This window comes from Physeter macrocephalus, chromosome 2, assembly GCF_002837175.3.
Source record: "Physeter macrocephalus isolate SW-GA chromosome 2, ASM283717v5, whole genome shotgun sequence".
Taxonomy (NCBI): Eukaryota; Metazoa; Chordata; class Mammalia; order Artiodactyla; family Physeteridae; genus Physeter; species Physeter macrocephalus.
Window position 1 is genome coordinate 119,961,254 of NC_041215.1, and position 15,551 is coordinate 119,976,804.

The window sequence follows — 15,551 nt, forward strand, 5'->3', positions numbered from 1 at the left end:
AAAACCCAAAGAAAACCCAATCAATTGCTTTTAAAAAGGAAGTAGAATATATAGAATGAATAAATATGGCATAAACATATTTATGGCAGTTTTAATTTTGTAAAGAGAACCAATTTTTTTCGCGCAGGCTCAGCGGCCATGGCTCACGGGCCCAGCCGCTCCGCGGCATGTGGGATCTTCGCGGACCGGGGCACGAACTCGTGTCCCCTGCATCGGCAGGCGGACTCTCAACCACTGCGCCACCAGGAAAGCCCGAGAACCAATTATTAATTAAAGCTCCCTTAAAAGTTAGTAATAACATTAGATAGATTTATGATTAGAATGATATGACTAAGTTGAACTTAAAAGTTTAAAAAATGCTTATGTTTTAAAATTTGCATTTTAAGAAATTGAGTTCTAATTTTTTTAAATTTATTTATTTTATTTATTTTTATTTTTGGCTGTGTCGGGTCTTTGTTGCTGCGTGCAGGCTTTCTCTAGTTTTGGCAAGCAGGGGCTACTCTTCGTTGTGGTTTGTGGGCTTCTAATTGCGGTGTCTTCTCTTGTGGAGCACAGGCTCTAGGCGCACAGGCTTCGGTGGTTGTGGCACATGGACTCAGTAGTTGTGGCTCGCGGGCTCTAGAGCACAAGCTCCGTAGTTGTGGCGCACGGGCTTAGTTGCTCCGTGGCATGTGGGGTCTTCCTGGACCAGGGCTCGAACCCGTGTCCCCTGCATTGGCAGGCGGATTCTTAGCCACTGAGCCACCAGGGAAGCCCTGAGTTCTAATTTTTAAAAGTCAAAATGAATTCTGCCCGTGAGCCACCGCCAGTGGCATTAAGAAAACTCACAACTGCTTTAGGAAGTAGTCTGTTAGTTCCTCAAAACGTTAAATGTGGAGTTACTATATGACTTAGCAATTCCACTCCGGGGTATATACCCAAGAGAATTGAAAACATCTGTCCACATAAAAAACTTATACACAGATGTTCATAGCATCATTATTCAGAATAGCCAAAAGTGGAACACCCATCTGTTCATCAACTGATGAATGGATAAACAAAACGTGGTGTATATATATATAATGAAATATTATTCAGGCATAAAAAGGAGCGAAGTACTGACATATGCTAGAATATGGTTGAACCTTGAAAATATGTTGAGTGAAAGAAGCCAGTCACAAAAGACCACATATTGTATGATTCCATTTATATGTGTAAATGTCCCGCACAGGCAAATCTATAGAGACAGAAAGTAGATCAGTGGTTGCTTGATGTGGGGGAAGGGTGGAGGCATGGAGGCAGGGAGTGGCATCCACTGGGGACAGGGTTTCTTTTGGGCATGCTGAAAATGTTCTAAAATTAGACTGTGCATATACTAAAACCCACTGAATTGTATACTTTAAAAGGGTGAATTTTGTGGTAGGTAAATTATATCTCAATAAAGTTAATAAAAAATAGATGATTTAAATAAAATCTAAGAGAAAAAAGCAAACCCTATTGCTTTCATATGTGAATTACATAAAGTTTAACAAAACCTTTTTGATTTGGACAAAGTTTAAAAAAAAAAAAGAAGCAGGGACTTCCCTGCCGGTCCAGTGGTTAAGGCTCCGTGCTTCTACTGCAGGGGGCGCGGATTTGATCACAGATCTGGGAACTAAGGTTCCACATGCCTTATGGCCAAAAAAGAACAAGAAGCAAACTGCTCTTTTTTGGATGCTCTTTAAGGGGTGCCCACATAGTCCCCCTCCTTATTGTGCCCCCCCCATCCCAGCTATTCTGGACTCCTGGCCTGAGGGAAAATTTGCTCCCTGAGCCCTCTACCCTTTAGAGTTCTCCTGTCACCCCTGGTCCCCCTCACCTCCCCTTAGTCAGGCTCCTCTAGCTGCATAGGACCCCCACCTGCCTGTCCTCACAGGCTCCCACCTCCTGGGAGCCCATTTTCTCAACTCTCTCACTCCCCCCAGATTCCTTCCTGCTTGATGCTGGCTGTTTCCTGCTAGCTGCTTAGAAGAGAAAGCATTTTGGAAAAGTGGATCACAGAAGGATCAACATCCAGTTTGCTGTCTATTTTTTTAACCATCTGGAAGAGATCTGTTAAGGACCCTTCTTACCATCCCCCCTTAGGGCCTGATACGACAGGGGAAGGATGCTCTGGAGCGGTTGACATACCAGCCGTGTGGCTGTGTTGGGCAGGTACGCCTTTCTCAGCCTGTGACATGGACAGCCTGTTCCCTCCCAGCAGCTGGGGTTGGCATCTATTGAACAACAACCACTACTGTAGAGAGGGTACCCTATATGCTGAGCTCTGCAGGTAGTAAGTCACTTAATCCTCACAATCAGCTTCTAAGGTGGTGTTAGCATCATCCTCATTGGACAGGTGAGAAGTGGAGGCACAGAAAAGTTCAGTAACTTGTCCAAGGTCACCCAGTTAATAAATGGAAGGTGTGGACTCCATCCCAGATGAGCTGGCTTGAGTCCATGTTCTTAATCACTTTGCCCTACAGTCCCTGATAGACTAGCAGTAAGTTTATTAATAACAGTGAGAGGAAAAAGAGGCTGCTGTTCACTGAACACCGTTGTGCATCTCATTTGGGTCTCCCAGCCACTCCAGAAGGAGGCTCGGTGACATGAGTCCCATGTCTGGAGTTACGCATGGAGTGTCAGAGTTTGTATTCAAATCCAGACCAGTGCAGGTCCTGTCTCTTTCTTCCACCTTGTCGTGACTTTGGCCCAAGCTTAGGGTTTACTGACCATCAGGGTTAACTTCACACCTGCTTTCAAAGGCTCCATTTGTGGCCAGGGCCTGGGAGGACTAGGACAACCCCTCACCAACACACACACGTGGACACACAGGGCTCTTCTACAACTTACCCTGTTCTCTGTCCTTCCTGGGAACTTCTAAGGCTGCCCCTCCGTTTCTCCTTTTCTGTGATTTAGAAAAAAAAGAGAGCCTGTGATTCAGGGAAAAACAAACTGCTTACAGGGGTTTTTTAAAAAATAAATTTTATTTATTTATTTATTTATTTTTGGCTGCGTGGGGTCTTCATTGCTGCACGTGGGCTTTCTCTAGTCGCGGCGAGCGGGGGCTACTCTTTGTTGCCGTGCGCAGGCTTCTCACCGTGGTGGCCTCTCCTGCTGTGGAGCATGGGCTCTAGGCGCGCAGGCTTCAGTAGTTGTGGTGCTCTGGCTCTAGAGCGCAGGCTCAGTAGTTGTGGCGCACGGGCTTAGTTGCTCCGTGGCATGTGGGATCTTCCCGGACCAAGGCTCGAACCCGTGTCCCCTGCACTGGCAGGCGGATTCTTAACCACTGCGCCACCAGGGAAGTCCCAGGTTATTATTATTTTTTAAAATTAATTAATTAGTTCATTTTTGGCTGCCTTGGGTCTTCCTTGCTGTGCATGTGCTTTCTCTAGTTGTGGCGAGCAGGGGCTACTCTTTGTTGTGGTGCATGGGCTTCTCATTGCGGTGCCTTCTCTTGTTGCGGAGCACGGGCTACATCTAGGCACAAGGGCTTCAGTAGTTGCAGCACGCCAGCTCAGTAGTTGTGACGCACAGACTTAGCTGCCCGGCGGCGTGTGGGATCTTCCCGGACCGGGGATCGAACCCGTGTCCCCTGCATTGGCAGGCGGATTCTTAACCACTGTGCCACCAGGGAAGTCTCTCCAGGTTATTTTTTGAACTACGTATTATTCAAACACCTTTGTGGCCATGTGTCTACCTCCATTTCTTCTCTATAATGAATTACGGCACCAGAAATCACATGTAGCATTTGCCAAAGTGACTTCATATGCCTTTCTCGTCTAACTCTTCTAATAGCCTCCAAATAAGTGACCTTGTTGGTGAAAGTTTATGAGTTTTCTGGCTTGCATCATTTCTGGCATCAGGCCCCCTATTTCTCTGGGGGACCCTTTCCCCACTCTCCGTGCACTGTGTTTCAGTTGGGTCCGACACTGCCTTTCCAGGTGTGGTCACGTGACCTAACTGGCCAGTCAGAGAAGCCCATTCCCCTAACTCCTATGATTGGTTCAGCACTGGGCACATAATCCAAGCTGAACCAATGAAACTCAATCCCTTTGGGCTATTATAGGTTCTGCTATGTTTGATGAACTAGTAGCCCATACACCTGGAACTTCTAGAGACCATCTTTCCATTACAGGGAGAAAGACTGACAGAGAACGATATCAATATAGAAGAAAGCAGAGCTGAATGATGAAGACGCCTCTGAGTCCCTGGATCCGCTCATGCCTGAAGTCACCATGACATAATCCCACACTTCTCAATTTCGTGACCTGATAAATTTCCCTTTTGGTTTAAGCCCCTTTCGGCTGCGTGTTTGTCACTTGCACTTGAAAGGGTTATGTCTCATTCAAGGTTGTCATCTCCACTGGAAGGTGAAGAAACTGAGGTCTGGGAAGTTACTTGCCCAAGGTCCTTGGATGTTGAGTAACAGAGCTGGGACTAGAACCCAGGTCTCTAAGGCCAGGTGTCACTCCTGCTGTTCTGCAAGCAAAGAACAGGTGTCCCGGTTATTGCTGGTCAGTGCTGGCTCCAGGAGAAACGTGTGCCATCATTCAGGACGGATGCTCCAGTGGGAGGATCAGCCGAGGCCTTGGGAAAATGCTTCATCAAGCCCTACAGAACCATTACCAATTGTCCCTTGAAGCTGGGCATACCCAGAGTGACCTGGCCCTGGGGCTTGCCCAGTCAAGAGACAATTACAGAGCACAGAGACTGCCCTTTTTCAGGAAGGTGAGGCCCACGGCTCCTTCCCTCACCCCCACCCCAGGTGCAGCCCTGAGCCAGGATAGTGAGGACCAGTGCCAAGGTCCTTGGCTTGGGGTGAGGGGTGCCAAGAGGGGAGGCTGAACTGTGGCCAGGGTTGGCCCCAGGAAATGTGGAGCTAAGCCAGTGCTTCCCAGTCTTCAGCCACAGCAAGGCCACCTTTAAGAATTCTGCCATAGGGACCTCCCTGGTGGTCCAGCGTTTAAGAATCTGCCTTCCGACGCAGGGTACGTGGGGTCGATCCCTGGTCAGGGAACTAAGATCCCACATGCCACGGGGCAACTAAGCCCACGCGCCACAACTGTTGGAGCTTGGGCACCTCAACGAGAGAGCCCGCGCACTCTGGAGCCTGAGCGCCACAACTAGAGAGCCCGCCTGCGGCAACTAAGACCTGACGCAGCCAAATAAATAAATAAATATAAAAAAAGAATTCTTCCATAGCCAAGTGTCACCTTTACTTCGTATTTTCCTATTTCAATAAATGCAAGCACGCTTTGGAGATATTTCAGGTTCAGTTCCAGACCACTGTAATAAAGCAAATACTGCAATGAAGGGAGTCATGCAAAAAAATTTTTTCCCAGTGCATATAAAAGTTATGTTACACTATACTGTAGTCTATTTATTTTTATTTATTTTTTTTTTTTGCGGTACGCGGGTCTCCCTCTGCTGCGGCCTCTCCCGTCGCGGAGCACAGGCTCCGGACGCGCAGGCCCAGCGGCCACGGCTCACGGGCCCAGCCGCTCCGCGGCACGTGGGATCTTCCCGGACCGGGGCGCGAACCCGGTTCCCCTGCATCGGCGGGCGGACGCGCAACCGCTGCGCCACCAGGGAAGCCCATATACTGTAGTCTATTAAGTGTGCAGCAGCATCATGTCTAAAAAAAAAAACAATGTACATACCATAATTAAAAGTATTTTATTGCTAAAAAAATGCTAACCATCATCTGACAATGCAAGTTTGCCTCAATCCTTCAATTTGTAAAAGACGTAATATCTGCAAAACACAATAAAGCGAAGCACAGTAAAATGAGATATGCCTGTACCTTTAATCACTTTCATGAATTGAAAACTGGTGTGGCTTGTCAAAAATATTGACCCCAAAGATAAACACAATGAACACAAAATGATGTTGTTAAACTTTAACTCAAGATAGTTGCCCTAGACTGCCGACCTGGAGTCTGGCTGTTAGTTAGAAAGGCGTTAAAGAGAGGCCCGCACCAAGGCCTTGCCGCTGAAGCACATTCACTGCTGTGCGGTGACCAGGAAAAGCTATCTCTCCTGTGGCCAGCGGTACTCCTGTTCATCTCAAGCTTTGCAAAACACCGAGGTAGGCAAAGTGTAAACCCTGGACAAACGCTCACGAACCATGGAAGGGTATATTTAGAGTGCCGTTTCTGCCCGAAGCTCTGGAAGAGCAGTCACTCCAAGTAAGCAAGAACTGTAACCCAGACAGGAAAACGGAGCAAGCAATAAAGACAAGCCCACTGAGGGATCAAGCCTCGGTTAAATCATTCATTCATTCAACATTTATTGAGCGCCTACTGTGTGCCAGGCACCGTGCTAGGAGCAGAAATACAGAGATGCATAAGATACAGTCCATGCCCTGAAAGGTTCACAGTCTAGAAGGGGAGACAAACATGTAAACCACTAAAATACAGTATGATAAGTGCCATAACCGAAGCATTTACAAAGAGGAGAGGTAGCCTGGAGGGGGAGGGGCATGGGGGTGGTCTTCCTGGAGGAGGGGGCCTTTGAGCGGGATTGTGAGAGACGAATAGGTGTTTGCCAGGCAGACAAAGCAGGAGGAGCAGGGCAAAGGCATTCCATTCTGAAGAAACAGCATGAGCGAAGGCACAGAGGCATGAACTGAATGTTTTGAGGGGTGGGGAGCTCTATTCTGGCGGTATTGCTGAAGTTGGTTCCAGAGGCTGTGGCTGGAGAGGAAGGCAGAGGCAGGATGATGAGGAGAAACTGAGAGCAGGAGACATCTCGGAGGCGCCCCAGAGGAGAGCAGAGCCCGAGGGAAGGAAGGCTTCCACCCAGGAAGAGAAGGCTCCTGGCTGACCCAAGTTACGCCTGCTTGAGGACCATCGGAGCCCTCACTGCAGCCCCAAAGGGACTGGACCCAAGGCCGGAGGAGGAGTTGAACTGAGGGAGGGCTGAACAGAGGGGAAGGGCCCAGGCTTGGGGTCCTGGAAGCTGCCGCTCATTCGAGAGCTCTCCGCTCCCGGACTTCTGACTTCTGCTCTCTGCTGAGCAGATCCCCTGCTCCCACCATGATGGGGCCAGGGGCCAAATGAGAAATGACCTGGGAATGTCTTTGTCATCAACTGGCAGCCCCCTTCCTCTCGGTCTCAGGGTCTCATCGCCTTGTCCCTCCTCTCCCTGCGACCCGGGTCGGGGAGCGGTGCCGGCTTGACGGCCTGACGGAGGTGGTGGTGGAAGCAGTGAGAGGGAAGGTGTGATGTGGGCCATGATGGGTGGCTTCCCCACCACGGGGGGGGGGCGCGGCTGGGCTGGGCTGCGGTGGGGTCACTTGCTTTTGTGTAGGTCCTTCAGCTGGCGGAGCTTCTCCAGGAGCTGGGCCCGGGAGTAGCCATTGTCTCCCGTGGGATTTGGGCCTGGCCCCAGAGCCTCCTGCAGCACCAGGCAGTGCGTCCTCAGAAAGGGGTTATAGGAGCGCTCCTCTCCCAGGGTGGACGGGCACTGTGGGGGGAGAGGCACCCGGGTTTGGTGGGGAGAATCTGGAAAAGAGACCCAACAAGGGAAGACAGCCCCCCGCACCACCCCATCCCAGGGTCCAGAAGTTCTCACTGGAAGGCCCTTGGGCCAAATATGTCAGAGCTCTGGAGAGGGCCCTGCAGGGCCCGCAGGGATGAGACCTCTCTCAGGAGTGCCCTCGGCCCCTCCTGGACCCCAAGCCCCGCACCGTGCTCCTGCGTTCCATCCGCTGCCTCTGCACCCACTGCATCTTCCTCTCCCGGGCCAGGTTCTCGGGCTCCAGCACGCCTGCAAAGCCCAGGTTCTCCTCCGCGTACTCGTGGCCTAGGGATGGCCACGGGGGCCAAGACACAGGGCGGAGTGAGATGGGTGGTACGGTCAGAAAAAGTCCTCCCCACCTGCAGGCCTATGGCTACCTGACGACTGGGGAGGAGGGGCAATTCTTCCAGAAAAGCCCCGACCACATTTAGAGCTGTTTCTCTAAATGTGGGCACAAGTCAGCCACGAGTGAAGAGGCAGAAGCGGTTCAGGGGGGAAACCGCCAGACCTGGAGCCAGAAGACCTGCCTTCTAGCCCATCTGGCTCTGCCCAGCTGTGCGACCTCAGTCAAGTCATGGCACTTCTCTGAGCCACAATGTTCTCCTTTGGCAAGTGGGGAAAATAATAATGCCACTATAAAATCATGTGTTCCTGGTGCCTGGAACAGGGCCTGGTACACGTTAGGTGCTCAATAAAGTATCTGTCGAATGAATGAATGGATGCATATATGTTCTGAGGATTAACAGATATGAGTAAATGTGTTTTAGAAACTATGGATATGCAATGTACACATGCACGTACGTATGGATGGATGGATATTCCATGTACGTGCATATGGATGATGGACGTGCAGTGTGTGGATGATGGATGCAGGCAATGATCCATGCAGAGTGGATTTAAGGCCCCTCTTTGCTCGTTAAGCCAAGGCAATTTTCTGTTCTAGGCTTTGGCTATGAAAAATTAGCCATCTCCCAGGGATGCTCTGGGGCCTACAGGGCTCCCGAGAGACTGTGGGCTGGTTGCCAGGGAAGCAGAGGCCTTACAGAGCCAGTTCTGCAAACAGAAGGGAGCTCTGCCCCCACTGCTAGAGTTGGCTCCCAGGAGCCACCAGAGGTGGAGCTGTATCCCCTCTGGGCCAGGAGCTGAGTCGGCTGGGACTCTGGGAGTGTGAGGGGCTAGGAGGAGAGGGAGGGGCACCTCACCAGGCCACAGCAGAGTGTCGTCCCCCAGCCCCAGCACGGTGTCCAGTGAGCTCAGCATGGTCTCTGCAGTGCCCTCAAAGGTCCGTCCTGGTAGGGTCAGAAGGTATGTGTAAGGTACAAGAACCACACAGCACGGTAAGGTACATGAAAAGGGTGGGGACCAGCTTGTACAGCTGGGGCTGGCCACCAGCCCTCAGCCGTGCCCCTGCCATGCCCACTTCCCTGGCATCTACTCCTTCCCTCCCTCTGGGAGCTGGGCCCAAATATTCAACCGCAACCGAGCCCATTTGAAGGCCTCCATTGCACATATTGACATGTGGATAGAGGGGGCTGCAGAACCTTCAGGCTGAGTTCTATGGCTCCAAGCCCACTTGATATAGGGTTGCTCTTTTCCATAGAGCACCTCTTTCTTTGCCCGTGCTGTCTTCGGGACTCCATGCACCCTGGGACCTGTGATCCTCCCCCCACAGGATCACCCTCTCACTCAGGGGTTCTCAAGTTTTTGTAACTAGTCTTGCCAGTCACTGTATCAGAGAACCAGGCTCCACCCAGTGGAAACAAACGCCCTTCGAGGTCTCTACTCAGTTACAGGCATCATCTCATTCTGTCCATCGCCCGCGGGAAGTCGTGAGGATATAAGAAAAATCGAGGTAACAAAGGTGGGAGTAACTGCCGAGGCAACATGTATACTGAAACCAATGTTTTCATGCATTGTGTGGAGCTGTGGCTGTCCATGGCCCCCTGCCCTGGCCTCTCTCCCTCCCTCTTGTCCCCCCTCCTCCCTCTTCCCTTTTGGGGGACTCACCACAGCCAGAGAGGAAGAGCAGGTCCCCTGAGAAGAGGCAGGAGGGACCCTTATAGGGCTCCCCATCCAGCAGGTAGACCAGATGGCCTTGTGTGTGGCCAGGGGTGGCCAGAGCCTGGATCTGAAGCCGTCCCACACTAACCACATCTTGATGACACAGGGGACTGAGAAGGGAGGCAATAGTGGAGAGAAGGCTCTAGAGCTTGTGCCATGCTGATCCTCCCTCCCCCTCCCTACCCAGGCCCAAGGGAATGGGTGATGTACAGGAGGGGGGCTTCCCCACCAGAGAGAGAAGGCACCCCCAGTGGCCAGGACTTCAGATCCAAGCCCTCCTGCTTCCTCTTTTAGGGACTATGGCTGGATCAGTTGGGGGATGGGCAGTGGCAGTCTTCAGATGGGCTGTGATCTACTCTCTAAGGGCCAGGAAGGGCATCAGCAAAGATCCACCTGCCGATACCCTTGAAACATGTGACTGAAGGATGGGGGGAGGGGCCCACAAGGGCCATCCCATCCCTGGGTCAGGGACTTACTGGGTGAGGTAGGGGATGCCGTCCTGAGGGCTCCCATACACCCGACAGTCCTGGTGCCGCCGGCTGAGGTCCCGGTTCCCTCCACTGTGGTCCCTGTAGGATGGCACAGACAGGCAGGGCCTTTATGGGGCAACTGTACTGGGCCTCCTGCCTCCTTCTTCCCCAAGCATCTCCAGGTCTCTGAGCCCTGGGACTCCTGGCTTCTGGACTGAACCAAGCTGTCCACACTTCTTCTGGCCTTAGTTCAAGCTGTCCCCCTGCCCAGAATGTTGTCCCAACAACTTGCCACCCCTCCTTCATCACCAACTAATGCCAACTGATCTTCTGGACTCTCAGCTCCAGGGTCATCAGCCTCTAATTCCTCCAAGTGGATCCGATCACACCCCCCCTGGTGTCCCTGCCCCTGTACCCTGTGCCGACTGTCACAGCTGTTATTTTTCGTCATCGTTGTACACTTTCATACATGGCTGTCTCCCCTATTGGACTATAACCTCCTTGATGGAAGAGATCACAAGGTTTGCCCAGGCCCGGCACACATGCCCACACGGAATGGAAGGTAAATGCCTGCCCTGCCTTCCTCTGGCACTTCAGAAGCCTGGTAAGTAGAGCCGTGGGAGACCCGCCCCTCCCCCTCCCTCTCTGCTGGTGCCCCAGTGACTTCATGAGGATGGTGTCCACCCATCCTGACTTCTTGACTCTCAGCCCAGCCTGTTCTCATGGGACCCAGTCCTGGCAAGCCCAGCCGGGCAGGGGCGGGACAGGGAAGCTGACCTGCACCCAGACCTCCCACCTCAGCCCCTTACCAGTGCTTGTGGGTGCAGAGAATGGCAACCAAGTTAACGCCCTCCTTTTCAATGGAAGCCTAGGGGAGAGGGGGGGCAGTGAGACTGAGGAGCAGGATACAGAGGGAAACAGGGGCGTGGGTGCTGGGTGGAGCGGGGAGGAGAGGAGAGGCGAGCAGGGAGAGATGAGGGAGAGGGAGGCGACCAAGCCAGAGAACGAGAAGCGGGTGGGGAAGAGAGGGCCGGGTAAAGGGGGGCAGCTGAGCCCCAGCCTGGGCACAGGCGAGAGGGAGATGCGTGGAGGGGGTGGACACACAGACACATGCACACACAGATAAATAAGTGACAAGAGGGAATGATAAAGACGCCCAGACACGACAGACAGAGGCGAGGAGAGAAGAGCGAGGGTCAGAAAGGGGGCCACAGAGAGTGAGAGGCAGAAGAAAACTCCCTAGACCCGCAGTCCTGGGTCAACACCACTTGCCCTCTGGCTCTGATTCCCCCACTGCTGCCCTCCCCCTTTTCCCCGGCCATGCCCTGACCCTGACCCCCTCCCCATGGTGTGTTTGTAGGGGTCTTTTGTGCACATGTGTGTCAGGCTCTGTGTGTGAGTGCACAAGGAGGGGGGCACATCCCACTGGCAGAGGGCAGGGTCAGCCTCTCTCTAGCAAGGAGAAGCTGCCAGTCCTCAAGGTGACCCCAGGTACCCCTGACCCCATCCTCCCCTCACCTGTACGGCCTGAGGGTCTGAAGGGTCCACAGCCACAGCCAGCCGGGCCTGGGTGTCGATGACGAGGTAGCTGTAGTTGTCTGAGAGGACGGGGATGGGAAGCACCTTCACTCCTGGGGAACAAAGATGGGCTGTGGGCGGGGTGATGGGGCGGGGAGCCCAGCAGTCGGGGGTATGAGATGGGGAGTAGGCTGGGAGGGTGGCCACGGCTTGGGGCTATGCTGGCCCGGCGTGGCCAGAGCTCACCATTGAAGAGGCGGGGCTGGGTTCTGGAGTGGCCTTTGGGGTAGCGATTCCGAGCCCTGCGCAGCTGCTGGCGGTAGAAGAGGTACCCGAGCCAGGTGCGGGTGTACAGGCTGTACCTGCAGGACGGGACGTCTGTGCTCAGCCCTGCCCCTCGAGCCCAGACCCTCCGTGAAGCCCAGGTCCCACGTCTCCACTCCCTCAGTCACCCCCTGAATCAATGCAACTCCACCATCGCTTATCGTGTGCTGTCTGTTTGCCCTGCTCAGTACTCAGGACAAGATGGAGAATGAGACAGAAACACCCCCAAGCTCACCAGGCGAGATGTGAGCTGAGGAACTCATAGAAGAGAACCGAGGGGGCGGGGTTTATTCAGTGAAAGGGGCATAGGAGTTAGGAAGCTGCAATGAGGTGGGAACGGTATTTCAGGAAGAGCGGCGGTGTGTCACAGTCATGCCCGGGGCTTGCTGAAGACCAGATTCTTTGGCCCTATCCCAGTACTTGAGACTAAGCCAGTCTGCGGTGGAGCCCGGGAATTTGCATTTCTAACAAGCTCCAGCTCATGCTGATGCTGCTGACCCAGGGACCACAACTCTGGGAACAACTGGGGTAGAGGAAACAATAGGCCAAGGCCCAGAGGCGGCAGACAGCAGGGTTTACTTAGGGAAAGTGTAGAAGGTTCTGTTTGGCTGTTTGGTGGAGGAAGCAGGCAGTGGTGAGGCTAGATGAGCTGACCACACTCCCTCCCTCCACCTGCCCCCATTCCAGGCCCATCCCAGGCTACACAGGGAAAAGGGGGCATGAGGAACAGAGGGGACTTGCGAGTGACAGAGTCCCCCAAATACAGGATGCCAGCACGCAGGGCTGGCTTCACAGGCGTGCGGCCCGGCAGTCACATAAGGCCCCGCACTTGGTATGATGCTCCACTGTTGCCATCTTGAAATTCTTAACGATGTTCTCTTTGAACTTGTGTCTCGTAAGTGAAGTCTGATGGGACAATGGAACACGCATGCGAGCAGAGGTGATACACATAACATCACGACATGTGTCTGCTCCTTCCCTGCTGCCCCTCACACACCGTGTTCACAGTGGCCATGAGCACAGAATTCTGGTGGACCCTCTATGTGTGGAAATTCAAGGCCCAAAGTGAATACAGGTGAGTGTACATCTATGACTGAGTAAAGGGTGAGGTGGTGGGCACTGGCTGGCCCGTAAGCCACACTTTGGGTTCAAACTAGAATTTGCTTGAAATGCATCAAGAAGGCAATGGTGTTGTAAGAAACACAAATGATCAAGGAACCCTACCACATCCTTTCTTATCATGTTACTTCCCTGTGTGATCCCACCACTGATGCCGCAAATGACGCTGCTACGGAAGGAAAGGGAAAGAGGCAACCAATCTCTCCTTCTCCTTCCAGCCCCTCCCGCTCATCAGTAAGCTGAAAGCAGAGAGAGCCGGTAGAATGTGCACGTATCAAGAAGTGAAATAAAAACAGCTGAGTTAGTTCGGTGCCACATTTCCACCGTTCTGGTCAGAACATAACACATATCCACGTACAAGCTAAGAAACGTGAGTTATATAGTTTCGGTGATCCCACATATGAGTTAAATGTTCTTATATTTGCGTTTACAAGTGGCACTGCGTGATATATAATCAATGGCATAATTCATGCTAATAATTAAGATTTTAAGTATTCCTCTACTCAGAATGACATTAAGTAGCAAATTAAAAACAACCCGGCAAGTCGGCAAGTCAAGAGAGAGGTCCTAGAAGAAAGGAAAGGCTTTATATTTTAGTGCCTTATGTGGCACCTCTTTCCTGCCTTTTGAGCAACAGGCTCCAAATTCCATTGTACACTGGGCCCTGCAGAGTGTGAGCAGGAGCGGTCTCAGGCCCTCTGCTCTCGGGAAGGCTACTGAGGCCGGGGTGTGGGTGGGGTCGGTCAGTGCTCAGGGTTAGACGGCAAGGCAGTCAGAAAAGGGGGCGGTTCTGGCTGATTAAGCCTGAGACGGAAAAGTTGAGGTGGGGATGTGGATGAAGGGCCCTAAATCCCTACAGAGGCTTACTGTGTCTGTGTCAGGGAGGCAGCAGGGGCAGGTGCTCTTCAGGCCCCTTTGGGAAGGGCAAGCTGATCTGTCTGCAAACAATTTGATCAAAACCAAGCATGCTTCCATGACAACTTGGTCGAAACGATTTAGCTGAAGGTGAATCATGGCTGTCCCGGCTCTGTGTGCCCATGCACTTGTATCGATTGGGAAACTAGACGCGCTGTGGAGGGGTTTTGCCATCCTTTTTTAAAAAAAATTAATTAATTTATTTATTTTTGGCTGCCTTGGGTCCTCGTTGCTGCATGTGGGCTTTCTTTTAGTTGTGGCGAGCGGGGGCTACTCTTTGTTGCAGTACGCGGGCTTCTCTTGTTGCGGAGCACAGGCTCTAGGTGCGCGGGCTTCAGTAGTTGTGGCGCACGGGCTTAGTTGCTCCACAGCATGTGGGATCTTTCCAGGCCAGGGCTCGAACCTGTGTCCCCCTCATTGGCAGGCGGATTCTTAACCGCTGTGCCACCAGGGAAGCCCCTTGCCATCCTTTATGTGTCTTTATGTCTGTTTTTCATAGGCCCTGTTTTTGTTTTATTTTTAAACCCATTTCGGCCACTTCCTACTTTCACTCATTCCACAATATTTAGTGAGGCCTTGCTATTAGCCTGCTCTGGGCACACAGTGAGTAAGGCAGAGTCCCTGCCTTCTTGAAGCTTATATTCTAGTGGGACAGACAGGACAATAAACATACTGTCAAGTGAAGATGACGAAATAAACAAGGCAAAAGGACAGAGAATGAGGACAGGAGCTGCTATTCTAGATCTGGTAGTCAGTCACGGAAGGCCTCTTTGAGGAGGTGACATTTCCAAGAAGTAAGGGAAAGGCCGTGTGAGAATCTGGGAAACGGGCACCAAGAACAGGCAAGCGAGAGGTACCAAACACCCGGAGCGGGGGTGAGAGCTGGAGGGAGCTGCTGATTCTCTCCTTTCTCCCTGCTGTGCTGCCGGACTAACAAAGACTTGGCACAGCAGAGATGCCCAGCCAGAGGAGATGGGTTGGAACAACCTAAATATCCTGGATTGGACTCCAGACCAGAAAAAGAATGTTAGGGGGACAGTGTGCAAAATTTCAGTAAAGTCTGGAGAGTGGTTACTAGTTTGTATGGACGTTGATTTCTTGGTTTTGATAACTGTACCACGGCTATGAAAGACGTTAACATTCAGGGGAGCTGGGTGAGGGGTACATGGGAATTCTTTGTACGAATTTTGCAACTCTGAAATGATTTCAAAATGAAAATTTTAAAAATAATAAATAAGAAAATAAAATCACCCTTTCCTCTGTGCCCGGACACCACCCTGCATCCATGCCCGGAGTCCTGTTCCTGACTTCATTTCTTCCTACTTAGGCTTAAGGAAAATGCAGGGGCTCTGGCAACAGAAAGGTCTGGGTTCCAGTCATGGCTTGGCCCATCCTTGGTCTGAGAACTTGGGCAAGTCAATGGTCTCACAGATCAGGCTTCTCATCTGTGTGACGATTCAATGACATAAAACAAGACGACAAATGTTAACATTCTCCAGGGCCTGACAGGTGGAAGGTGTTTAGCAACTGCTGTTTCCTTCCCAGATTCAGCCGGGCACCCCTCATAGCTGCTAGAACATGGCTGTCCACATCTGGGTGGGACTGGCAAGTGTTCCCTGTCTTC

General features: G+C 52.1%; 1 protein-coding gene across 1 annotated transcript; it reads right to left on the reverse strand.

Moving 5' to 3' along the window:
- Window positions 1–5,744: 5,744 nt before the first annotated feature.
- LOC102993449 (probable hydrolase PNKD) lies at window positions 5,745–15,362 on the reverse strand. The gene is made up of 9 exons (XM_028481721.2): window positions 15,179–15,362; window positions 11,816–11,931; window positions 11,570–11,682; window positions 10,861–10,919; window positions 10,058–10,150; window positions 9,528–9,691; window positions 8,723–8,809; window positions 7,690–7,805; window positions 5,745–7,466 (listed from the first exon to the last, which is right to left on the reverse strand). Exons 1-9 carry the CDS (start codon window positions 15,238–15,240, stop codon window positions 7,293–7,295), a joined length of 984 nt encoding a protein of 327 aa, XP_028337522.1. The 5' UTR covers window positions 15,241–15,362; the 3' UTR covers window positions 5,745–7,292.
- Between the last annotated feature and the right edge of the window lie 189 nt (window positions 15,363–15,551).

Excerpts from the sequence above, each read along its gene's own strand:
- LOC102993449 (XM_028481721.2), bottom strand. The coding sequence starts at position 15,240 with ATGAAGTCAGGAACAGGACTCCGGGCATGGATGCAGGGTGGTGTCCGG. Across the intron at positions 10,920-11,569 it reads CAGACCCTCAGGCCGTACAG|GCTTCCATTGAAAAGGAGGG; the intron begins GTGAGGGGAGGA and ends CCTCTCCCCTAG. Across the intron at positions 7,467-7,689 it reads GGATGGAACGCAGGAGCACG|TGCCCGTCCACCCTGGGAGA; the intron begins GTGCGGGGCTTG and ends CTCCCCCCACAG.